This window comes from Mixophyes fleayi, chromosome 6, assembly GCF_038048845.1.
Source record: "Mixophyes fleayi isolate aMixFle1 chromosome 6, aMixFle1.hap1, whole genome shotgun sequence".
Classification (NCBI taxonomy): Eukaryota; Metazoa; Chordata; class Amphibia; order Anura; family Limnodynastidae; genus Mixophyes; species Mixophyes fleayi.
In genome coordinates this window covers 62,324,748-62,350,146 of record NC_134407.1, presented here as the reverse complement: position 1 = coordinate 62,350,146, position 25,399 = coordinate 62,324,748, and the positions used below count along the sequence as shown (strand labels likewise).

Here is a 25,399-nt window from a genome sequence, read left to right as displayed (position 1 = left end):
GGGGCTATCTTTAAAAAAGAAAAATCGTATAATTTATATTGACTTGGGTCAATTCTACGATTGATTTATTTGTTGTTTGGTAACTTCCAAGTTGATCTTTCTCTGAAATGGGTACTATTCTGTGGTTTATACTGAGAAATGTTATAATAACAGAAATTATAGAGCTATTCGCTGTCCATTCAAGAGTAGGTAAAATAAGACCATTCACCCTCCACTACAATATCTCAACAATATTTGATAGATTGCTTTACTTTAAGCACAAAAAAAGAAAGTAATGGCTTATGTCTATATGAAAACATATTGTATGTTTTATTCCATGTATTTATCATCCGGTTATTGGTGGACACTGTGTCACAAAGACTTGTAGGTTCGTGCACCTTTTTTAAGATTGAAAAAATACTGTCAATGTCATTAATGTCATTATTTCAGTTTGCATTTCTTTAAATGTTTGCTAAATATATGTCTTTGCTTACTTGCTGTTGGAAATTGGCCTTTTCCTCTCTGTTAAGGATTCATATGAAGCAATTATTATCTTGTATCCATAAAGTGGCAACATGTTACACAGCTCTGTAGATTTCAGGAATCCTAATACAAACAAATGACTTACAATATAACAGAGAAAGTAAAGATGGCTCTGTCCAAAAAAGCTTAAAATGTAAACTTGTTAGGGCAGGGGAACCCCACAGGAGATGTGTGTGGGGGGGGGGGGGGGGCAATTGATACATATGGTAGCGGTATAACAGATGTAGTTGCTTCTGATCTGTGTAGCTACTGCAAAGCAGAAGCATTGTCAGCCATCAATCTTAAAGGAGCCTCGGTGATTGTGCTGCTACTGGTGGTGTGATACGGTACGGTTGGAATGAGAAGAGACTGTGGAAGATAGAAAGATGATCATAATATAACTTTACTGACAGTCAGCTGCTTAGAAACCATCTTCATCATCATTACCATTTATTTATATAGCGCCACTGATTCCGCAGAGCTGTACAGAGAACTCGCTCACATTAGTCCCTGCCCCGTTGGAGCTTACAGTCTAAATTCCCTAACATACACACACAGAGTGAGAGACTAGGGTCAATTTTGATAGCAGCCAATTAACCTACCAGTATGTTTTTAACCATGCTCTTTTATGAACTATATGTCATGGCCACATTACAAACAGGAATAGTCACAATCTAATCTGTTAGATTTGATTGATTGAATCTGTGGTATGCAGGTCTGAATGTTGGGATGGATTACAATTGACCAGATCTGAAAGTGCAACTTCCTTTTTTATGCTCAGAGGTCAGCCATTGGCTTAGCACTCAGCAGGTGGGGGTCATCTGCCAACTTAATTTCCTGCTCTGCTCCATTCAGTTTGTATGATTGTTGGAGGGTGGTCATACACTTTCAAATGCTTCCGCATTATGTGACAAATCTCGCTTTTGTATCTCCCCTATAATAGGACTGCAGTTAGATTTCAATGGATTGTGGAGGATATTCTCAAAACATATTGATTGTTAGAAATGTTTCTTCTATCTATATATATATATATATATATATATATATATATATATATATATATATATATATATATATATATTTAAAAAATTATCATGTTAAAATATAATAATCTCCATGTAAGTAAAAGAAATAAACATTGGTTATAAAATGTTCCAAGAATGTCTTTAAAATTAATGAAAACATAGCGTAAAAATGATGTTTGAAAAATGTCCAAAATATCATAAAATGGTGGACAGTCTGTGCCATATTTTATCAGACATCACCAGTTGTAACAGTTATGTTTTTTCACTCAAATACTTTATATTTTTTTATTTGTTTTTAAAATTACGTTAAAATATACATACTTTTTTTTTTATTTCAACATCGCCCACCTTGAAGTTAAATAAACGGGTATGTACACGGCACGGAGAGTGTGGTACTTGGTGCACTCTCCTCGCTCCTGTTGACCCAATCTTTTTCAAGGCAGTCCGTGCCCTTTGTGGCCTGGGTTTTACCTAGGATGTTCTGTGCAAACTATATTTTCAGTAATTGGGGGGGGGGGGAGGGGGGGGATTTTTCATTTTTACGCAACCTGCTAACATTTTCATCCCTGGGAAAATGTGATATCTCTCTGAATTCGATCCATATCTTAATTTCTACAAAATAACACATATGTAGCTGATGTTGGTGTGATTATTCAGTGTGCTGGCAGTAGGTATTTGCATAGTTTGGCCTGTTTCCCCTTATTTGAGAGGAATGCCAGAATTAACAGCTTGTATCTTTTGACTTTACATCATTAGTTGTGGTTCCTCCTTTTTTGTTGCATTTCTGTGAATCTGCTAATACTGTAAGAGAGCACTGGTGAAAAAACTACGGGACTTCCCAATATCAAGCGTACTTTTTCCATATAATGTGATTATATTGGGAATCTCCACACTTCTTTTATAAAGAGAGAGAATTGAAAAATATCTGTGAAAGCAGAACCTGATTAAAATATAGTCAGCTGTGATCTGACTCCAGTCTGAAGCTGTCACCGAATATCTGTTAAGAAAGAGGAATTGTGAATGGGGAGAATTGGAATATACCCTTACAAAGTGTATTTTACATTAAACTGTACAAGAGGAAGGGGATCTAGGAAAGCCCAAAGTAGCCATATTTCTAAAAAATGGTCACTTCATGAAAGAAATCGACAGTCACTCGTAAATACGTACACATTAATGGGCCTCAGAATTAAATTAGTCCATTTGTCCAGTGCTAAGGTCGAGCAAATGGATAACATAGGACACAAACAGTGTTGTTACGTGATAACTGCAGACAACAACACTCTTGGTTCGATGTTGATTAGCATTGCTGTGCATTTTAGCCTCGCATGTACAGTGATTTCTGGTCAGTTTGGCCTAACCTAATCAAACTGGCAACTCAAAATTTTGCTTGCATGTGCAGCTTAGAGGGCTTGGCAGAATTAAAAACTCACATCTGTGTTTCTTCATACTGTAGGACAAACTCTAAGATGAGTAATAGCTTTTTCCAAAGCTCAGGATGACAACCAATGAAAACAAAACATTTCTTAAACTCTTCCATTAAATACTTGCTTCTAGTAAGGTAATTTGTGCATACTAAGCGCTATAAATATTTTAATTTCTCTAGGACTCCGTTGTTTCTTTTGGCTCCACTTGTGGCTCCCTCAGTCCCACCAGCGACTACCCAAAGTCCCCCTCTTGGTTATGCTTGTGCACGGGGAGCACACCGATTCCAATGGGTGGGGAACCTGGTTCCAGAATTTGGAATTTCCAGTTCAAAAGTGAAGATTCTTTCCACTCCCTCAGAGTTCTACCAAGTCATCAAAGTAAGTGGCCAGTGAAAATGCGGTATAAATAATAATTGTCACCTGTATGCATTTTATCCCAGGTGTTATTTAAGAACCTTGCAATAAAGAAACAATTTTAAAAATAATAAAGGACAAACACATGATGGGAAGATGATAGACTTGCCAGGGAAGAATTAGTACAGCAACCACAATCATGCACTCCTACCATCTGTTATGCTTGGGCAACTTCCATTGAAGTAATCTTTTTGCCTACAAAAACAAATATCACTTGTAAGCCCATGAAAACATAAGTGTTGAATTTTGACTCAAAATCTGTCCACTTCCAGCTCAGTTGGGCAGTTATGGGTGGAAACAAGTTCTTACATAATTATCAGTCTTTTGTAAAATGTAAAATTATCTTTCTTTTAAAATTCTCTTAACCCTTTTTTCCTTTATAGACACAAGTGAAAACTGCCAAGAAACGAATCATCCTGGCATCATTATACCTTGGTACAGGCCCCCTAGAGCAGGATCTGGTGAGCAACTATTAGGATATCATTGATTTTTGTCCGAAAGATGGTTTAAAATAAGTGATATTCTATTTTGTAATTGATTTGACAGTTAATATAAATGTATGTTGGGAGTACAGACAGTTGCTTTCTTCAGGATGGAGTTAAAATTTTAGGTCCTATACCAGATGGAAGGTGTTTTCATATACAGACTCTGGGTTGGTTAGGCGCTGATGTATTTTCATAGCTCAGAGCCCTATAGTTACATTTTTATTTCTCTTTTCAGGTGGATTGCATAGAGGAAACACTAATCAGCGCGCGCTCGTCTGACCTACAAGTTTCTATTCTGCTGGACTTCACCAGAGGATCCCGGGGTCAGTGATGGCCCCTGGAACAGGTTGTGACACCTTCCCTCTGATGTGATAACAGGCAATCAGATGGTAATCACTGGAATACTCTCTAATCACATAAGAGGATGGTGGCACATGGCCTGTCAAAAGTGTGCATGTCAATTTGGCTTTGAAAATCTGAGCAACCCACTTAAATCAGCACATGGAGTTCTTATTTCTGTGAGTTAAGTAGAATGATTACATGACGCAATTTATGTGCCTTTTGTCACAGGGAAGAAGAATTCCCGCACTATGTTGCTCCCTTTGCTGCGCAGATACCCAGACCGTGTGCGTGTGTCCCTCTTCCACACACCAAACCTGCGGGGACTCTTGCGTATGCTTGCACCAGAGAGATTCAATGAGACTATTGGTCTGCAGCACATGAAGGTCTATCTGTTTGATGACAATGTCATACTTAGTGGGTAAGGACGCCAAAAGCTTTAATACAAAATGGTTTATGGTACGATGCCTTTATATGAGGTATAACACTGTCTAGTTGTTTTTTTTTATCCTTCTTATCTGCAATGCCTTATAAGTGCCAGTGATTTTTCTACAATAATATTATTTGTATGTAGTTATAAAGCACCAGCCTGCTCTGCAGCGCTTTACAATTGGAAGGAACGCAGTAATAAAACAAGCTTACAATCTGGAGGAAAATAGTTAGTTACATGAGGTTACGTGCCACAGACTTCATATTGGTAATGCCAAATTGCAATGGGATAAGTGCTCAGTAAGGCTATATGAGCAGTTACACAGCAATGCTGGTTTGAGCTGGTTAGGTTATTTGAATATAGATATATGTAAGTTTTGAGTGAACTGTAAGGGGAGGTGGTAATCGGGTAGAATATTTTAGGAAAGTTAAATATGTGGTTCGGGAATTTGATAAGCTTGCCTGAAGAGCAGAGATTTCAGGGAACTCTTGAAGGTTTGAAGGCTACGGGAAAGTCTGGAGGAAGGGGATTCCACGGAGTGGGGGCAGCCCAAGAAAAGTCTGGGAATGGGAGCAGGATGGGAAATGACAAGCAAATTGCTGAAAGCCAGAATAAGAATCACAGGTGTTGACTTTAAAAAGTACCCAAATTCACCCAATCAGACAGCTGTAATAGGGTTCTACTCTCAAGATTCACATTGTGGAATGTTGTGTGTTCATATTTACACACTCTAGCTTCATTGGATCACACAATATCAACGTTTCCAGTATTTATTTTTTCACTTCCATATAGAGATAGCATACATCATATTTAAATACATTTGTTTTGTGTCTTATCTTTTAGTTCCATTTAGTGATCATGGGGTAAATTTATCAAGCTGTGAGTTTCCAGCAGGTTTGAAAATTGGAGATGTTGCCTATAGCATCCAATCAGATTCTAGCTGTCATTTTGTAGATTGTACTAAATAAATAATAACTAGAATCTGATTTTCTGCTATAGCAACATCTCCACTTTTCAAACCTGCCGGAAACTCACAGCTTGATACAGTTAACCCCATTTCTGTATTTTATATCTTCACATATAAAATACACAGCAAAAGTATGCTGTTCAGTTTTAAACATACTTTGCACACCTATTTAAAGGCTCATGTTCACCCACATAGTATATTTAATATATGAATATTGCTGCACCCCGCCTTCTCTTTGCCGTGGTGGGCCTGTTATGGCTCATAGACGCTGTGGTTACTATGCAGTAATGCCTGCATAGCAAACTGATGAAAATCATACTCGCCTGTGATAAGTTCAGACTGCTGTGTTTTACTATGTTTTAGATCCCCATCCTTACCCACAAAGTAGGGACGTTCTTGATGTGCAGCTCCCAAATCTAGTGCTGACCTCGTTCCTGCAGATCATGGCAGCCAAACTGGTAGTTTTCTACCAAACTAGGTAGAGTCGCCAAAGGTAGCCAGACAATAGTTCACCTAATCAAACTACTATCAGATTTTATGTCTCGGGGGCAGATTCAGTTGCTGGACGGACAACACCACAATGTCTGGATGCGCACATTGTCGGCAATTATGGTAAGAATCTCTGCTCATTTTTTTCTTGCACCTCTATAGAAAGGAAAAATGAGCTTAGATAGCAGGAATAACATCAGTGCGGGGTGTCTCCACTGACGTTCCGGAGACATCGTGCACTGGATTCAATCTCCCTCTTACATGGAATATCTGGTTGGCCAATAAATGAGGTCCATCACAAGAAGAGCGTTTAGTCCAGTTTGGCTTTTCATATCTATAGTAAGATTGACAGGATCTGTAGCTAACTGGATCACATTGCATGTGGCCAGCATTGGTCCTCATACGATACCCACCGTTATTATTAAAAACATGGGCAATGGAAGCCCGTGCCCGTATATAGAAACGAATATGAAAATCACTCTTCTTATCAGACACTTCCTCTTTTGACTTAATCTCATTCATTATAAGGTGTAATAGTGTTAAATAATGAGTGACCATGCCACTATTTATTAGTTGTAACTTGTGACTATTCACTGATTAGAACAATGACAATATAATCCTACTACTACAGTAATAACAGAATGGATAATAAGACTATTACAGCTTTTCCTTCATTAAATATTTATTAATGACAAGTAGAGCTAGTTACATCCTATGTTTATACAGACTATTTGCCACCTGTTTACTTTACCGTGGCGTTTTACTTAAAGATCACCTGCCTCCTATGCACAGCAGTCATTTAGTGGGCTTGAGAATGGAGCCTAACAAGTGTAACAGCTGTAGATACTTAATTCCAACCAAAATACATTTTATTGCCAATGCCTTTTCCTGATCTTATATAGTTATCAGACACATTTTAAGTGTGACCACCTGATTGTGTGTGTGTGTGTCAATATCCTATCTCCACTCTTCTAACCCCAGCCTACGATGCAAGGAAGCGCTCACTGAGCTTCTAATTCTGTAACTTCACCTCTTGTCTGAGAGAGCACCTCCCTCCACCATCGCCTTCCCTCTTTCCCATTCCTCCCTATTCATTTGTCAAATTAAATAAAAACCAGACATCAAAATACCTTTGTTCTATATTTATTGTACATTTGTTATTATTTGCAATAATTAGAATATATCAAATTTGATTGTGATTGCAGTCTTCATTTGTGTAGGGTGTTAACCTGTTTCACTCTTCGTTTGCTTCTATTTGATGTTATTAATAAAAAGTTGTTTAAAAAAAGAAAGAGAATGCAGCCTAACAATTCACTTGGAACCAGTGATATTACTATCGGGGTGAAGACGAATATTTTGTTGATGGTCTCTGCTTAGCTAGTACATTTCTTCTTCTCATGATTTTGGGATCCTTGTTGTAGAGCGAACCTGAGTGACTCCTATTTCACCAACCGCCAGGACCGATACATTTTGCTCCAGGGATGCTCAGAAGTTGCAGACTTCTTCAGTGAGTTGGTGGGAGCTGTCGGAGATGTTTCTCTTCAGCTGCAGCCAGACGATTCTATACAGATAGAAGATGAGATGGAGCATCCTTATGAAGGTGAGACCACTCCTTCACTCTGTCTCTGGTGCACGAAGTCCAGCATGGTTTGTTTTTCCTGTTAACTATATGCTGTATTTCCCTCTGTAATTGACAATTCGATAAAACGCCTTGTTTACATCCTGCCAAATCAGAGGTGAGAAAGTGATTTATACGCGATCACACGCAGAACAGGAAGCAAACCCACAAGAAGGCTCTCGCTCAAACCAAATTATGTTTGAAATTGTATGTTATCTTCCTAAGAGAAGAAGAGCAACTTTCTTTTGTACTGCTATGTTTATTCTGTTTTGTTTTTTTGTTTTTTAACTTGTCAATTTTAGTAAGATTGTGGCAATACGAAATTATTCAGACACTGAATCCAGCCACACCTGTTATGACTTAGATCCTTAATTTAATTGGTGAATCTAGCATTATTTAACAAGTGAACTAAAATTAACTTGCTTATTATAACTTAATGCAAGCTCCCTGTTATCCTCCATTGCTGTCAGCTGCACCTGCAGCGTTTGCAGATTTTTCCCTGCATAAACTGTATGTAAAAAATGTTTTAAAATAGTTTAATGTAATCTTCTGAAGCTGTAGTGCCGAATATACATGTGTAGATCACTTTGGCCAGTTGGTTGTCTTTGAATAAGTTGATCAGATGGAGAACAGTGTTTACATGATCAAGATAATTGAATATCTTGCCTGATAAAGTGGAAAAACAGGGTTTTAGGTGATCTCCTACAATGCATATGTGGTCGTGTTGACCAGTAACATGAAATCTGAAGGACATATGTGCAGCCATAATGCTTACTTAGGTGCATGTACTGCACAGAAATTCTGTCAAAGGGACATTTTATGGTTAAAATGTTGACCACCCAGTGTTAGCCCGTGTTCTGTGGTGAGGTTAAATGACCTAAACAAATCATTAAAAACCGTTCTGTGATTCTTAATGAAATAGTGTCTGAGTTTGCTTACAGCTGTTTGCATAGAGGTGTGTGACAGCTGCTTGTTTTTCCAGGTGATAAGACAAAATATTGTGAAACTGCCAGGAACAAAGTAATGGAAGTGATAGAGATGGCAAGGCGCAAGCAATGTGATCTACACAGCGCCCGCTTCCAGAGCGGGGAGCCTGACTTGGAAGCAGAGCCACCAGATACCTGGGTTTATCCACTGGTGCAAATGAAGCCTTTTGGCATCCAGATAGACGAGCTAGTCACAGAGACATTGCTAACAGAGGCTGAACGAGGCGACCGGCTTCATCTTACCACTGGCTATTTTAATCTGACACAGGGCTATATGGACCTAGTACTTGGTACGCGAGCTAACTACAACATTCTGCTGGCTTCACCTGAAGTGAATGGCTTCTTTGGGGCCAGGGGTATTGCAGGTGCTATACCGGCTGCTTATGTGCACATAGAACAGCAGTTTTATAATGCAGTCTGTAGGCATGGACAGCACCAGCGAGTCAAGCTCAGAGAGTACTTCAGAGACCACTGGACTTTTCATGCTAAAGGTAAGTTTTTATTCTGATAAAGCAAATTCTCAGCCACTGACCTTTAACATAATGTGGCTATCAATGTGGTAAAATGTAAGTCTCTTATTATTATTACTATGGTAACTAACAATTTTTGGTGTTTCTGACACTTATTTAAACAATTTTGCTGACGAGGAATGTCTGCTCTGTTGTGATATCACACTGCTATATTTGCACACCTGGGTTTACAGGAAAGCGCATGGAATTACAGGTCTCATTGGTGGCATTTGCAGGCTTGTAAAAGGTTGCTTGAGGCATTGGACGGATGTGTGTCATTTTTTTTCCAGAGTAGGGATTAACGCATGAGTTGACCTGCTTCTGCACCAACATGCAAAACAGAGCTTATGTTATGGGACAAGATGACTTAAATGAGTAGGGTCCAGTTACAGGTGCATCTTCTGGTTTGCACAGCCCTTTCTCTCCAGGCAACATTTTTTTTTTTTCTGTTACCAACTAAAGTTGCATTGATAGTTACAGTTGCCCTTAAGCGGTACACACTATACAAAAAACTTCAAACACACAAAAGTAACATGTCCAAATGATTTTGAAGTGACATTTGACTTTTTCATCCATGTGCATTTCCAGGTATGTTTAGTCTTTAAATGTACAGCCTTCCTTGCACTGCTCACAGTATTGCCTGACAGAGGGGAGTGACTGTGGCTGCAGTATAACTCCCGCTCTGCTGTCATGACTGGAAGACATAGATAGCCAGTTGGCAATCAACCGTGAGAGCTCACACTTCAGTCCTATCATTGCCAGCTACAGTTCCTTTAGCAGAGCTTTTCACATCTGCACACTCTGATGATCCTCTGTGAAACCAGTATAATTAGGGATCACTGATCCCTGTGTTAATTCCTGTCAGTATATTCACTGTATTTTTTGCAATTGATGGGTACATTTTAAACTCATTGCTTTGTTTTATTATGTCCTGCATTTGCTAAAACTCCAGGGACTCTTTATCTGGTCAGATGTAGAACCAACAGTCTGAGTGAAGTGGTCTAGATATATTTTAACTATTCCTATTATATTTTTGACTGTGTTATACTTTCAAACTGACATTTGATAGAATGCGAGTGGGCAGAGAATGCGAGTGTCACCAGAGCGATTCCACAAGCAACTGCATCCAGCACTTGCAAAATCACAGGGGAACAGTGTTTCCCATTCAGTTTAAAATTTTTCTGTCTGAGCATATCCTTTCTTTATAACACTGCAGTTTCCTGGTCAGGATATTGTGACATTAAATGCCCATGTGACCTTCTTCTTACCAATATTGCTCTTATTCATAGAAAACGACCTGTAATTCAGATTTAGTGGTGCTCTTTTATAAGTGATGCAAGTACATATAACCTCTTCTACGCAGGTAGCAGAATGAGGGGAATGGTATCCACAGGTACCATCCTCATCCTGGCACAATCCTTCCTCCTTTAAAAATACTTCACATATCTTTTGTCTGAAGAATATAAAGTTGAAGAATTTGCAGATCTGTAACAGTAAGCGCCCCCACCAAAATTTTATCAACCAGAGAGTAGTTTTTAGGCTCAGTTGTGAGCATCCCTTGAAATGTTAACCTGTGTTGCGAGTCTTCAGTAAAATGTGAAATTGAAACGTTTGACTAACATGGTCAAGCCAGAACCCACTCTGCTTAAATAAGTTTGTGTGAGAGTGCTTAAATCGGTACAGGAAGAAGAATACCTGAAATTGCTCTAGTTCCACTTCTGCTTTCTCTGTTTTACAGAAATACAGCTCAGGTGTCTAGAGGTATGAAACTGGTTGAACCTGACAATCTACTGACTGTAAATCCTAATTTACTCAGACTGCCAGTAAACTACAGTAAAGTGAAATCTGTGTTTGCATAGATGTTTTGTGTGCAATGTTAATCCCTTTTTTTTATTATATAAGCCGGTTATATTCAACAGTGTTTTTTTTTTTTGGTTTTTTTCTTTTGTTTTTGTTTTTATGCTATTGAATGGGAATAGTTGTATTATATTACATAAGGTTTTTCTTTTCTCTGCTCATTGTATGGCTGCTTTGTCCCCCATACAGGTCTGTGGCTGTATCCTGCAGGTAAAAACATGCCCTGCCTTACTCTCATTGGCTCTCCAAACTTTGGGTACAGATCAGTTCACCGGGATTTGGAAGCCCAAATTGCCCTAGTGACCGAAAGTCAAGACTTGCAGCAGCAGCTCCATGAGGTGACCATAGTCTCTGGGGGTTGTGGGTGTAATACATTTAATATGTGCTCTCTTTCCTGAGCATTGGGGAACTTGTTCTATTTAAAGAGTCTGGGGCTTTGTCATCAGTAAAGTGTTTGTGAGTGAAAATCCTCCTCGGTGGCTGCCAGGCCACTGCTCTGTTCTGGTCTGGCAGCAAATCATGCCCTGTTAGAGTCAGCTTAAAGTTGCACTTTGCTTCCAGTTGCCTCACGTGACCCTTCCCTGATAGTCTCTTGTGGCAGATGATTTTATTTTTATCTCTCTCTTCTGAGAAACAGCAGACTAGGCCTGAGGGAAATAGGTGATGAAGGTTTGGAAAGTTCATGTCATGAAATGAATGGTTCAGAACAATCATATGTTTGTTGCTACAGTTACTGCTGTCACCAGCCCAGCACTAGAACCAGAGTCTTTCTATCCATGGAATCACACAAGCTGGGTTGCATCTGTACACCTCACAGTAAACCTGGGCAAATCCCTATAGCCATTTGGCAATGGCACCCTATGGGCTTGTTAAGAAATCTGTGCTACAGTGCAGCCAGATTGCAGCTGTCAAGTGCCCAGCACAGTGAAATTAGAGCAGATATAGGAGAGCATTGATCTGAAAGCCAGCACACCACCTGAATTGACAGATCACTATTTGTCGTCATGCCCAGAAAGATATGACGTGCCCCACTGCATGCACAGTGCAATTTCAGCGCGCCTAACTTTTTGCCATGATTTCTATAACTCTCGGTTTGTGTATATTTCCGTGTTTTTGTAAACTGTTCCTGACTGCTGCATCCTACATTTTGTCCACCCAGCAGTGATTTTTTGAGAAATGTTCGTTCTTCATATTTCTTTAACTTACTGGAAAACAAAATGTAAAATAGTTCTCTACAATGCTGTATTTTTACTCAAGATGAGGTTTTGTAACCGGTCATGATTCTTGTTTTATGTCAGTTATTGTAAAACTAGCTTACTTGAGAATCCGTTTCCTCCCATGTAATACAGCTCGGACAATTGGCACGAGTCATCCTATGGCGTAAGACAGGTTTATTTGTATAAATCTGAGCCTAGCAGCGTGCAAGGCCATTACTGACGACATGTCACATATTTCAGCTTTATTACCTTTTCCTTTATGTCCCCTCATTCAGATTTACTGTAAATCAGGAAATCCCACAATGCTCTTTTTTGCACTTTCTGAGATGTTCTAGCCTCTGCTGTCTATGCTCATGGGTAATCTTCCACATTACACACCCATTGTGTGCATTGTGTAATTACTGGCACAGACTTGTTATCAGAGGCCTTTCTACAAACTATCAGTACTGATAGCTGTAGTTCCAAGGTTCATATTTGCAGAGCACATAGGGAGGAAGTGGTAAGTCAATACCTAGTGCTCTGACTATTGTGAACCCTTTTATCTGTCTTAGCATACAGCAAAATCTAAATTCCTGGTTCAATATGCATTCTATTGAAATTAATTTGCTAATAAAGGGTACTGTTGATAAAAAGCATTGCTTTTTTTTATTATTATTTTACCCCACACCCAAATAGTTTAACTATTACAGTGCAAATGATGGTGAGGGCAGCATGGTGGTTAGCATAGTTACCTCACAAAACTGGGGTAATGGGTTTTATAACTACCGTGGCCCTCTCTGCGTGGAGTTGTAGGATTTCCTCTTGTTTGCCTGGGTTTTCTCCAGGTGCTCTGGTTTCCTCCCACACATTTCAAAAACATACTGGTAGGTTAATTGGCTTTCCACAAAATAGACCTGTGTGTGTGTGTGTGTGTGTGTGTGTGTGTGTGTGTGTGTGTATGTATGTATGTATGTATGTATGTATGTATGTTAGGGAATGTACAGTCATGGGCAAAAGTTTTGAGAATGTGAAAACCAATATTTGTGTCAAAGTTTGCTGCTTCAGTATTTTTAGACTCTTTTGTCAGATGTTGCTATGGTATACTGAAGTAAAATTACAAGCATTTAATAAGTGTCAAAAGCTTTTATTGACTATTACATTTTTAAGTTTATGCAAAGAGTCAATATTTGCAGTGTTGACCCTTCTTTTTGAATACCTCTGCATTTCGCCCTGGCATGCTGTTAATCAACTTCTGGGCCACATACTGACTGATGGCCGCCCATTCTTGCCTAATCAATGCTTGGAGTTTGAATTTGTGGGTTTTTGTTTGTCCACCCGCCTCTTGAGGATTGACCACAAGTTCTCAATGGGATTAAGGTCTGGGGAGTTTCCTGGCTACGGACCCAAAATTTCAATGCTTTGATCCCCGAGTCACTTAGCGATCACTCTTGCCTTATGGCAAGGTGCTCCATCTTGCTGGAAAAGGCATGGTTTGTCACCAAACTGTTCTTGGATGGTTGGGAGAAGTTGCTCTTGGAGGATGGTTTGGTACCATTCTTTATTCATGGCTGTGTTCTTAGGCAAAATTGTGAGTGAACCCACTCCCTTGGCTGAGAAGCAACCACCACCACCACACAGAAATGGTCTCCGGATGCTTTTCTTTTGGCACAGGACTGATTGTAGCGCTCACCTTTCCTTCTCCGGACAAGAGTTTTTCCAGATGCCCCAAACAATCAAAGGGGATTCATCAGAGAAAATGACTTTACTCCAGTTCTCAGCAGTCAAATCCCTGTACCTTTTGCAGAATATCAGTCTGTCCCCGATGTTTTTCCTGGAGAGAAATGGCTTCTTGACACCAGGACATCCTCCAAAAGTCTTCGCCTCACTGTGTGTGCAGATGCACTCACACCTGTCTGCTGCCGTTCCTGAGCAAGCTCTGCACTGGTGGTGACCTGATCCCACTGCTGAATCAACTTTAGGATTTGGTCCTGCCGCTTGCTGGATGTTCTCGGGTGCCCTGAAGCCTTTTTCACAACTCTTAAATCTCTCTCCTTGAAGTTCCTGATGATCCGATAAATGGTTGATTTAGGTGCAATCTTACAAGTGGCAATATCCTTGCCTGTGAATCCCTTTTTGTGCGAAGCAATGATGGCTGCACGTGTTTCCTTGCAGGTAACCATGGTTAACAGAGGAAGAACAATGATTTCAAGCACCACCCTCCTTTTAAAGCTTCCAGTCTGTTGTTGTAACTCACTCAGCATGACAGAGTGATCTCCAGCCTTGTCCTCATCAACACTCTCGCCTGTCTTAATGAGAGAATCACTGATCTGATGTCAGCTGGTCCTTTTGTGGCAGGGCTGAAATGCAGTGAAAATGTTTTTGGGATAAAGCTCATTGTCATGGCAAAGAGGAACTTTGAAATTTATTGCAATTCATCTGATCACTCTTTATGATATTCTGGAGTATATGCAAATTGCCATCATAAAAACTGAGACAGCAGACTTTGAAAAATAATATTTTTGTCAGTCTCAAAACTTTTGGCCATGACTGTAGAATATAAGCTCCAATGAGGCCGGGACAATGTGAGTGATTCCATAGGTCAGCAGCTGAGTGCACTCAGGATGGCTGCCTCACCCTCTCCAACAATGTAATGTGCTTTGAATTATATTGAAAGAAATGGGCTATAAATGAAGAGTTCCTATTAACCTTACATTTAGATTGTCCTAGTCTCATTGCCTGGATAGCTGTGAAGCAAATAGAGGTGTTCTAGCTAGGTAGGATAATGTTGCCTATTCTTGGTGAGATGTCTATAAAAGAAAGAGGATTTGACTGTATATGTTTGGTCATTTGTCTTAAAGGAGCAGTGGAATTTGTACAACCGATCAGCTGAAGTGACTCCTGCTACGTTCCAGCACCAGAACCGCTATGTAAAGCTTTGGGTGAAGTTGGTAACGCCGCTGATAAAGAATTTCTTTTGAAGTTCTGGTTAGTGCTTCTTGCTTGTTATGAAACCTGATCTGTTTGGGTTTACTAGAATGATGAGAATAATACTTTGCACACTACTAAACACAGAGACTGTACCTTGCACATAGCATTCTACATTTGCATATATACAAAAACATAGGTTTTTAATAACTAAAACTATAAAACTGCAGCAAATCCTATTTTGGGAGTGTTGTGATTCTTGATTCAGAGGCGTTTTGGGGGATCTTGGCTAAGCTCCAGCTTGTGCTGTGGCTCAGTAAGTGCAGTGTTGGTGCAGGAGCTTTTAAGATGCATGTTCTAATCATGTCCTCACCAGGCACACTGAGAATATTTTCACAATGCAGTACTCTGAAGAGGAAGTACTGACACACATGCTGACGGCCTTTACCAAGATGTCACAGGTTTTGTTTTTCTTGTGCGTATTCTTTCTGAGTGACATGACTCATTTGACTTTTGCAATGAAGACAGCCAGCGGTCTGATATTTCGTTACTACTTAATGTACGCCCCCCCCCCCCCCCTTTACAGAAGTAAGTTGTTCAGCAGAAACAGAGGTACTGAAGTCATACTTCCTTTTAATGTAATCACTACTGCTACAGAAATTAGAAGTGTAAAACCTTGTTGAAGGGGTGGATTCTAGAAACTCCCTCATAGTTTGAGATGAGTGAATTTATGCAAATTCCAAACTAGATCGTTTTGCCTTTTTCTGGAACTCTCACAGGCTGAGATTCTGGGACTTCTAGTTCCTCCTCACCTCCTCTACCTCCTCAGTCTAAATGTAGACTGGGTTTCCCTCACATACTGTGAACCTGGATGGCCTGCCGTGTTTTATAAGAGTCAGATATTTACTTCTCTAAAGCGAGGCATATGATTTATAAATGGCAAGAACCATATGCTGCTCGCTATGGTACTAATGCCCAGTCCTCCTTTCAAACCATTGTCCATGTCCATTTAACTGACCTGTCATCTGTGTACTACCAAACATGACCGAAATTAACCCGTTAATCCCTTTTCTTTTTCTAAATTAACAATACTCTTGATTTTACTTCAAATCAGTTAATCATGTTGCTTCATCTACTGCTAGAATAATTGTTTAATTCTCTTCTCATTTGCATAAAAGTTGTGAATAAGTGGTGTAAATGTGTGTAAAATGTGTGGCACAGACCAGAGATCGAGTCTAAGCCTAAACATTATATACATATTTTACACCCTGCAGGTGCACTTTGGTGGAGAAACCCATTTATCGAGCTATCAAAGGTGCCACATATAATAAGACAGTGTTGATGTCCCCTCACTCTCATGAATAATTTACATTATAAATGAAGGTGTACTGTGCAGTGTTTTAGGAGGACTGAATGTAAGAATAAGTTATTCTTCTAGCTTCCAGAAGTCAGTAAAGGCTGCTAAAATAGTGCATGTCCTTACGAACACATAGAATATAACAAAATAGACTAAATATACCCTTAGTTGATGTAGTTGAAAAGTTATATGGAAAAAAGTTTCAGAAGGGCAATATTGTTTGGGAGGAAACATTGTACAAAATGTAATATTATGACTAGAATTACTTCATTACCCATTGTTGCATACAAAGAGAAGTAACGGAAACTGTAACCACCTTTAATTGAGCAAACCTGGGGACCGACAACTCGGCAATGATTCCGTGTTAGGCTTTGGAATGATTGAGTTGCACCCAGACAGCTGCTTTTTTGTCTCTTCTGTGGCTACTTTTTTTGAAAGCTGCTCTTAGTTTTGTGCACCAGGAGGCATAGGTAGTGCTCCCATAATTTTTAAATGGCAAAATCTCAGACCTCCATGTGCCCTTAAGCTTGCTCAGCTCATAAAATAAACTTCATATTGATTTTAGGTCCCTGGAAAGAGTAAACAAGTCAGAAGTATCCACTCCATCTTATTCTGTTAATTTGAGTCTTTCAACATTTTAAATAATTGGAAAATAAATATTGTAAGTTAGCTTTTGAGTGGAAGAAGTGAACTACTGGGAATATCTGGATACATGGGAACCCTTGACAAGAAGCACATTGTGGCCATTAGTCCTATTGATAGTCTAAAGATACGAGTTCACCTTTATAAAGGCTGTCTTCACTGTGCCTGAGATGTCTACATTAAGGCGCACGGATATTTAATGTTATTTTATTGGTCGGTGTTGAGATCTATGACATGTGCAGCACAGGTTGACTCCTTGGTCTCCTCAGTTATTTCCATCATTGTTTTTTAGGTTGAAAAAGTGCACTGGATATGCAGACATTCCTGGTCTACCGATGATCATACCTTTTTGATGGAGTTATGTATTGCCCAAGTCTCCCTGCATGTTCAAGAGAGGTCCAGAGTAGGGCACCTCATTATGATTCTATGCTTCTTCCTCTCTTGCCAGCACACAAGGTATCCTGGGAAAGTGTCTTCCTCATAAGAACTGTTTTTACTAATTTAAAGAGCTATTCGATAACACCTATATGTAAATATAAGTATTGCACATGTAAGTAAATAAAGCAATAACACAATGGTTCTGTTTTTTGAAGTAATTTATCTCATTGTCTATGCAGCCTTACTTGGACGTTGCTGTAATGTTGCTAAAAAATCACCCAAAATATTGCAATGGCTATATTTTGACTCTAGGTGGTTGTGTTTAATATTATGGTTAAACATTGCACATTTCTAAATACATTAATGGAACAGATACTACTACAAAATGCAAGATCTGGCTAAAGCAGGTAAACAGAAAAAAATGTCCACAGGCTGCACGGTAGGACTATGTGCAGGCCCCAAAACACTAGCCTGCCATACCTACACCAGATAGTAGAAGGAGCAGGGTGTTGCACCCGACCAGAAAAGTGATGAGATTCTACTAGATAGTGGTGTCAAACACACCTCTGTATGGAGCAACATTCATACATCCAACTTGCTAGTTGTGGAGACGTAGAACTTTCTACTGTTTTGGGAATCCTGATATATATTGTAGTGTTCGGTTATTGTAATAGAAACGCCACAGTATCCATATAGCAGTAACACATCCTGTATGAATAACTCAAGCCCAAGCTGTTTCTCATATATATCAAAGAGCCTATACAATATTAGATAAAGCTACAGTGTTTGAGGACTACCATAAAGCGGTATTGCAGGGGTGGCAATACACACACATAGTATAAACAGTGCATACATTACAAATATAACATAATTTGCAATATGTTGCTAAGTGAAAAAGAAAATTTCCAACATTGCCTAAATGTTCACAATAATCGTGAGCACAGCTCTGCACTGTACAGCTCTTACCTCGCTGCTGTGTCCAGAAGAGGAGGGTTCAAAGGGATGCTTATAGTCTCTTCACAGTTGCTCACGATGCTTCTGTATCCATCATTGTGGAGGGAACTGTTGAAGAGGGAATAAAAGTCTTATTGGCCAACATGCCCCTCTGACCTCTTCACCTGGCCCTTGGACATGTACATCAGGCCACTCCACAAGTCGTTAAATAAACCCACATGCCCCAGTAATACCTTTTAGATATCCCCTTACGCCCATCTGACTTCTCCACCTGCCATAAAACCTAACAAAGTGCCCCTTGCATGCCATCAGACCTCTACATAACATTTAGACTACTCCACTTGTCATCAGATTTCACTGCATGCCCTTGCATCAGAACTCCACACATGCCCCTTGGCATGTCATCAGAACGCCACACATGCCCCTTACATGTCATCAGAACGCCACACATGCCCCTTACATGTCATCAGAACGCCACACATGCCCCTTACATGGCATCAGAACTCCACACATGCCCCTTACATGTCATCAGAACGCCACACATGCCCCTTACATGTCATCAGAACGCCACACATGCCCCTTACATGTCATCAGAACGCCACACATGCCCCTTACATGGCATCAGAACTCCACACATGCCCCTTACATGTCATCAGAACTCCACACATGCCCCTTACATGTCATCAGAACGCCTTACATGCCCATCAGATCTAGCCACATTATTCATGCATGCCATCAGACTTCCCCATATGTGCCAATCAAACCTCCACACATTTCATAGGATTTTCCCAAATGCCATCAAATCTCCTTACATGCCCATCAGCTTCTTCACATGCCATCAGATCTCACATACCCCTTGCTTACCTCTGACACCTCCCACACTTAGCTGCTGGAGCCCTGATTGCGTTATGCAGGGAGGTCATGTTGTGGAGCACCCGAATGTTTCCAACTCTGCCCCTGCAGTGACTGAAGCACTATGCTTGAGTGATTCTCCCGGCCAAGAGTCACATTTCGAAGCTCAAAGAACCGCAGGTTTGCCACCACTGCTCTATGTGATCCGGCTACTTAAACTGCAAGTCGAACATCTGTATCTCATCTGATTTTAAACTCCCCTGTGTGAAAAATTCAAAATACTGTACATCATTCCAGAGGGATGGAAGTCTTGCGCTCACTCCTGCTGTTATACAGTTGCCATCTCTGTGTAGGAGAAATACAGCATTCTATTGCAATCTGAAAAAGTTTGTCAAAGGGTGAAATGTGTGTTTTGTTTTTTAATGGGAGGTATTCTTTTTAAGTTTCTGTGTTATCACTTGCTGCCACGGTGTATGGACTTACCAATCCACACAGTTTGTTTTTTGCAGATGAAGGGGCTGATTCAGTGGGATGTATACCAGTAGCATATCCTGCATGTAATTGCTCTTCACCCATAAAGTGGGCGCATGTATATGCTCCTATGCAGACTTCCTTGTTGATGACACATAATCCTGCCTGCGCCTGGAGAGGCGTGGACTGGGAGGGGGGGAAGGGGTTTGCCAACACATGCTTTACATTTTAATAGTAAGTTACTTCCATTTTACATCCCACTTTGAATCTGCATATCTGTCACAATCTCTTTGCTGGCTTAATTCGTCAAGCCGCTCTAATACATCAACGGACTGCATAGGAGCGAGAGAGATCCTGATGTGCATATTTATTTAAGTATAAACATTGCAGATTTTTCAGGAATATTAATCATGTCTGTAATACACAACCTTTGATGAACTAATGTCAAATAGTAGCTTTGCTTGCTCTCTAAGTTTTAAATGGTGACAGACACTCCAAAGGTGCTCTGAGACATATGGGTTGTCTGCTTAAGTAGAAACTTTAGCGTGGGCTGCCCAACCGATTCAACATGCAGAGTGAGGAAACTTAAGCTTACGTATTTTTTGTATAGTGTTGTATGAGGAATAAGATAATAACATGACCACACAACAAAAGATCTGCCTTGTTTTCAGAGCAATTTCGATTTAAAACAGGAAAAGCAAATCCATGCAAGCAATCACAATTTTATTGTGATAATTTTGACTACTGGGTGGTGCTCTCCTTGAATACTGTATGGATGGTACTTCATTATAACCCCGCAAATTCATGTAGCATATGCCAAGAGTGCAACTAATTACTGTATGTATAATTTAATGAGACAATGCAATTAGACACTTCCCTAATGAGTCCCTCCCGATTCTTACCCTCTAGGTATACTTAAATTTGAATTGCCATCTAAAGGATAGTGTAACACGAGAGACTTTTCTGTTGTCCTATTAAATTAAATGGATTTTGCCTATGTGGTGTCCCTCATAGAAGATTTTCTGCAGTCACAGCTGATTTAAAAGCTACAAGCAGCGTTTAGGGCCAGCAGCAAAACGGATTTAGTAATGTACTTATTGAATTAATTAGATTGCAGCCAGGGACCCAATCTGTGTCGAGTTTGTATTTTCACCCCCGGTTTGTGTGATGTTCCTCGGGGTGCTGCAGTTTCCTCCAACAGTCCAAAAACATACTGGTAGGATAAGTGGCTGCTGATTAAAATTAACTTGTGTGTGTTTGGGAATATAAATTGTAAGCTCCACTGAAGTAGGGACTTTTGTGAATGATAAATATTCTCTGTACAGCGCTGTTTGAGTATGGTGGCGATAGAGAGATATATATATATATATATGTAAATACAGTGCCTAATATCCAGTAAGTGTGTGGCATACTTAGAATATAATTTACGTTTGGTATCAAGCCTGTGGCTAAAATCAAATTTTCTGCATGTTTCCAATTCAAGTTGAGTAGGTTTTAAACCTTTTTTTTTTTTTTTCTTGTCAGTGTATTGTTTATTTACTGGTACAAAAGAAATAATGTCAAAAATCACAATGCACGTCCTCATTACTGTAGGTATGACAGTACAGGCTGTACAGCAGTTATAAATACTCTTCAATGGCATTAACCGTAATAGCCCATGTGCTTTTTCTATACTTAGCTTTTGGTAAATTGTGTTTGCATCACAACAATTAGTTAACAAACGAGTTTTGTGGCTATCAATAATAGATTTTTTTTCTTCCCAGAAGCTTAACTGCCTATGGCGATATAGATATATATACACACACACTCGCTTTCAGTTTCCTCTCCTTGTTCTGAACTGGTATCTAACTCTCTGCTCTTTTGCCATTATTCAAAAACTTGTAAATATTGATTCTACATATGGGAATATAGTTTGCTTTTCATGTGTTATAGGAAGAGCATGTGTTAAGAAATCGTTAATGAAGGCATGGAGTTAACATATGTTATAGCTAATTGACCATTCGTGAGCAATTGTTCAGCTTTGTTCTTCACATGATGTTCAATTCCAGTCAACAATTATGATTATTATCACATTGTACCCAAGGGAGAAAAGACATGAATGGGAAGACTCCTACTCCCAGAATATACTGCAATAAAGAGAATGTCATTACTAATTTGATTCCATTCCTGTTTCTTCACATTTGTCCTAGTCTATGAGCTTACCCAGATTCATTTGTAATTACTGACTGTATCTTTTGTTAGTCACTGAAACCACAAAGCTCAAACATTGTTCAATTCTCTGCTTAGATACGTTTATTATTAATAATAATATCATCACAGATTTATAAGGCGCCACAGTGCTTTGCAGCGCCGTACAGTAGGTAAAACAGGACACAAATAAAACAAGGACATACAAGGCATACATAAAAACAAATGGTATGGAAGACCCTGCTCATGAGAGAGTTTATATTCTAAGTGGAAGAGGGTACAGCTGAAACAAGAGGAGCAAGTGTGGCTTAGAGTGGAGATTGGGACAGCTGCAAGGGTGTATTAGTGTGAATAGTAATCTCAGGGATAAGGTAAGCTTTAAAGAGATGGGTTTTTAGGAAATGTTGAAAGGCTGTGGGAAATCCTGATTGGGTGTGGCAGGGAATTCTATAAGTGGGGAGCAACACGGGTGAAGTCTTATAGGCGTGAGTGAGAGGTGGTTACCAGAGATCAGACAAGGCGCAGGTCAGAGGGAGAGTATCTTGATATGAGATTTGAGATGTATGAAGGGTGGTGTGGTTGAGGACTTTGTAGGCAAGCGTGATTAATGTGAGATGGATTCTGGAGGACAGAGGGAGCCAGTGTAGGTGTTTGCAACATTTAGGACTGATTGAAGTATGGATATATCTGTGTTGGGAATAGCAGGAGGTTGCAGTATTCAAGACAGGAGATGAGAGAATGGATAAGAGTTTTGGTAGCATGTTGAGTAAGAAAGGGGCGTATTCTGGCAATGTTTCGAAGGTGGAATCGACAGGACTGGGAGAGAGTTTGGATGTGAGGAATAAAGCAGTGGGTGGAGTCAAGTGTGACACCAAGGCAGCGGGCTTGGAAGACTGAGGAAATTGTGGTGTTATTAATAGTGAGGGAGATTTGAGTGGAGGTGGTAATTCTGGCAGGAGGGAAGATAATAAGCTCTGTTTTGGACATGTTGAACTTTAGGTAGTGTTTGGACATCCATGTGGAGATAGCAGAAAGACAGTTGGTTACATGAGAGAGTACAGAAGGAGAGAGGTCTGGGGAAGAGATACAGATTTGGGTGTCATCAGCGTAGAGGTGGTACTGGAGTCTGAATGAGCGAATTAGTGCCCCAAGAAAAGGGGGGTACAATAAAAAAAATAAAGGGCCAAGAGCAGAGCCGGGCCAAGAGCAGAGCCTGGCCAAGAGCAGAGCCTTGTGGGGCCCCAACAGATAGTGGGAGTGGAGGGAGGAGGAGCCAGAGGTAGAAACACTAAAGAAGTGGCCTGCAACTTCTTTGTCTCTTTCAACATATCCACCCTCTTCAGTTTTACCCTCAACTTTCCCCCTTGTTTTTTTTTCTATTTCACTAATGTATCTAACTTTTTGTAAACCTTTTTCACTGACTAAACAATATTTTTTTCTTCTGCCTGCGCTTTAGCATATATTATTGTGTGTTGTCTTTGTTTTTGAGACTAGCTTTATGTGCTTTTTTTATCCTGTGACTTGAATTGGGTATATTTCTTACGTGCCAATTTCTTAGCCGTTCTAGCAACTGCCACTTCTTTGGAGAGCCATAATTCTCTTCCTTTTGCTTTCACTAGCATAGCTGGCCCAACGTCCGGTTGATTTTGATAATTCACCTTTTTGGCAATTGCACTGTTCTTATCTCCAATCAATTTCCAGTTTTTTCAAAATCTACTCATTTGAGCTGCCTGTATATGATTTAATATGTGCGGACTGATTTACGGTCGTAAGGGAGGTGGTGCATCCTAGCTCAGCTCTAAATTACAGTGTAAAAGTAAAGCAGTCTATTCTTTGTGTGCTCCAAGCAGTCAAAATGAAGACTTAAAAAATTAAATTTTGCTCCTTGAATCACAACTTGTTTTGTTCATGTACAAACACCTATTAAATAGATTTTCTCTTAACTCTAAATAAGGATCTATGTCTCCGATTGCTTACTTATGTGTTAGTTCCCCAACTAATTACTTGAGAGACTCCCCACACAAGCAATCCAGAATGTGCCAGTTGCTAAGTGAGCCAGTAGTTGTCAGATTCCAATCCACATCGGACATATTGAAAGCTCCCATAAGGATCGTCCATCTTTGGCCATACTTTATAAAGTGCTGTAGCTAGAAATTGGAGCATTTACCTCCAAGATGTTCATAGGAAAAAAAATAGTATAAAGTAATTATCATTAAAAAAAAAAAAAAAAGTCTTGTCGAGTTTGAGATACTGAGATGTGGTTTAATGATTACAAATACTTGTAAACGAAATCATGGAAAGCAAAAAAAAAAAGTGAAATGAACAAGTCAAATAGAGATGTATATAAAATGAGAAATTAACAAATTGCTTTTTTTTTTATTTTCAGCTCAGTATATAGACCGTGATGAGTTTAAAGGAGATGTCCACCTTCGACATTTTCGTCTCCTGAGTTGGAGGCCCTCCTCAGATACTTGTGAGATGCTGATCCTCTATCTGTGACGCACATTGCTGCATCAAAGTTCTAAGTAACTGTAGTGTTGCATAAAAAATTCTACAACGCAAAAGCTTAAATAAAAAAAAGACTGACTGCATGTGTTTTCTTCCCTTTTTTCTAAGATACCTGATACCTCTATACTCTAAGCATTCAGCTGCCTACAAGGTTATAGCATTTTTGTTTTGTAACCCACGTGTGCACAACTAAAAGTTTAATAGATTTTCAAAATAAATACACCTATCATGTGAGAGGTCCTACCGTTGCAAAACAAGATATATAATTTATTAGTTCCCCTGATTTTAGTAGAACCAACTGCAAGCATGGAAGATCTTTTAATTTTACACGCTTGGAATATTTTTTTAATAGGTATATTTTTCAAAGTTTACAAGATTAGATCCATTACAGATGAAGAAAGAACTTGGTGGTTGGTATTACTGTTTTGTTTTTGGTTTTTTTTCTTTTTTTAAATCTTTTTCAAATAAATGTATTGGGGAAATGAGGCGTGTGGTTTATTTAAATTTTTTGTTTGGGCACTACAGGTCGCATTGGGTCCTAGGACCTGTAGTGTACAAACACAAAACATTGTCATTGTTATCTATTTTATTACATCACACCCACTGCCCATGGGTGTGGGTAGAGCTTTTGTGCTTTCAGCATGTAAATGGGTACCTCTAGGGAGGGACCGCATTTATTTTTTTGCAGACCCCCTATTCCTAGGGAATCCCACCCTGGGGCTTTAGATTCCCCTGCTATAGTGCCACCAGGCCCGGCTGGCACAGCCTAGTGCTGGTTCTAGTGAACTCTGGGGACTATGCTTGCTGTCCCCCCGTTTTTGCTAGTATCAGTAATAGGCTGGCACCATTAGAGTTAATCTGGTGGGGGGGGGGGCATGCTTATCT

At 39.7% G+C, this 25,399-nt stretch overlaps 1 protein-coding gene across 3 annotated transcripts in view; it reads left to right on the top strand.

Annotated features, from left to right (window-relative positions):
* PGS1 (phosphatidylglycerophosphate synthase 1) overlaps window positions 1–24,996 on the top strand; it is a 45,680-nt gene extending 20,684 nt beyond the window's left edge. The window contains exons 2-10 of one of the 3 annotated variants that reach the window (XM_075216716.1): window positions 3,130–3,328; window positions 3,748–3,825; window positions 4,085–4,172; window positions 4,420–4,609; window positions 7,496–7,674; window positions 8,675–9,169; window positions 11,234–11,382; window positions 15,099–15,225; window positions 24,393–24,996. In XM_075216716.1, the coding sequence (XP_075072817.1) occupies window positions 3,130–3,328; window positions 3,748–3,825; window positions 4,085–4,172; window positions 4,420–4,609; window positions 7,496–7,674; window positions 8,675–9,169; window positions 11,234–11,382; window positions 15,099–15,218 (1,498 nt within the window). In that variant the 3' untranslated portion in view covers window positions 15,219–15,225; window positions 24,393–24,996. Of the gene's footprint in view, window positions 1–3,129; window positions 3,329–3,747; window positions 3,826–4,084; window positions 4,173–4,419; window positions 4,610–7,495; window positions 7,675–8,674; window positions 9,170–11,233; window positions 11,383–15,098; window positions 15,226–17,456; window positions 17,742–24,392 lie in introns of those variants that run through there. The other 2 variants (XM_075216715.1, XM_075216718.1) reach the window with 2 other exon arrangements.
* Window positions 24,997–25,399: the final 403 nt, after the last annotated feature.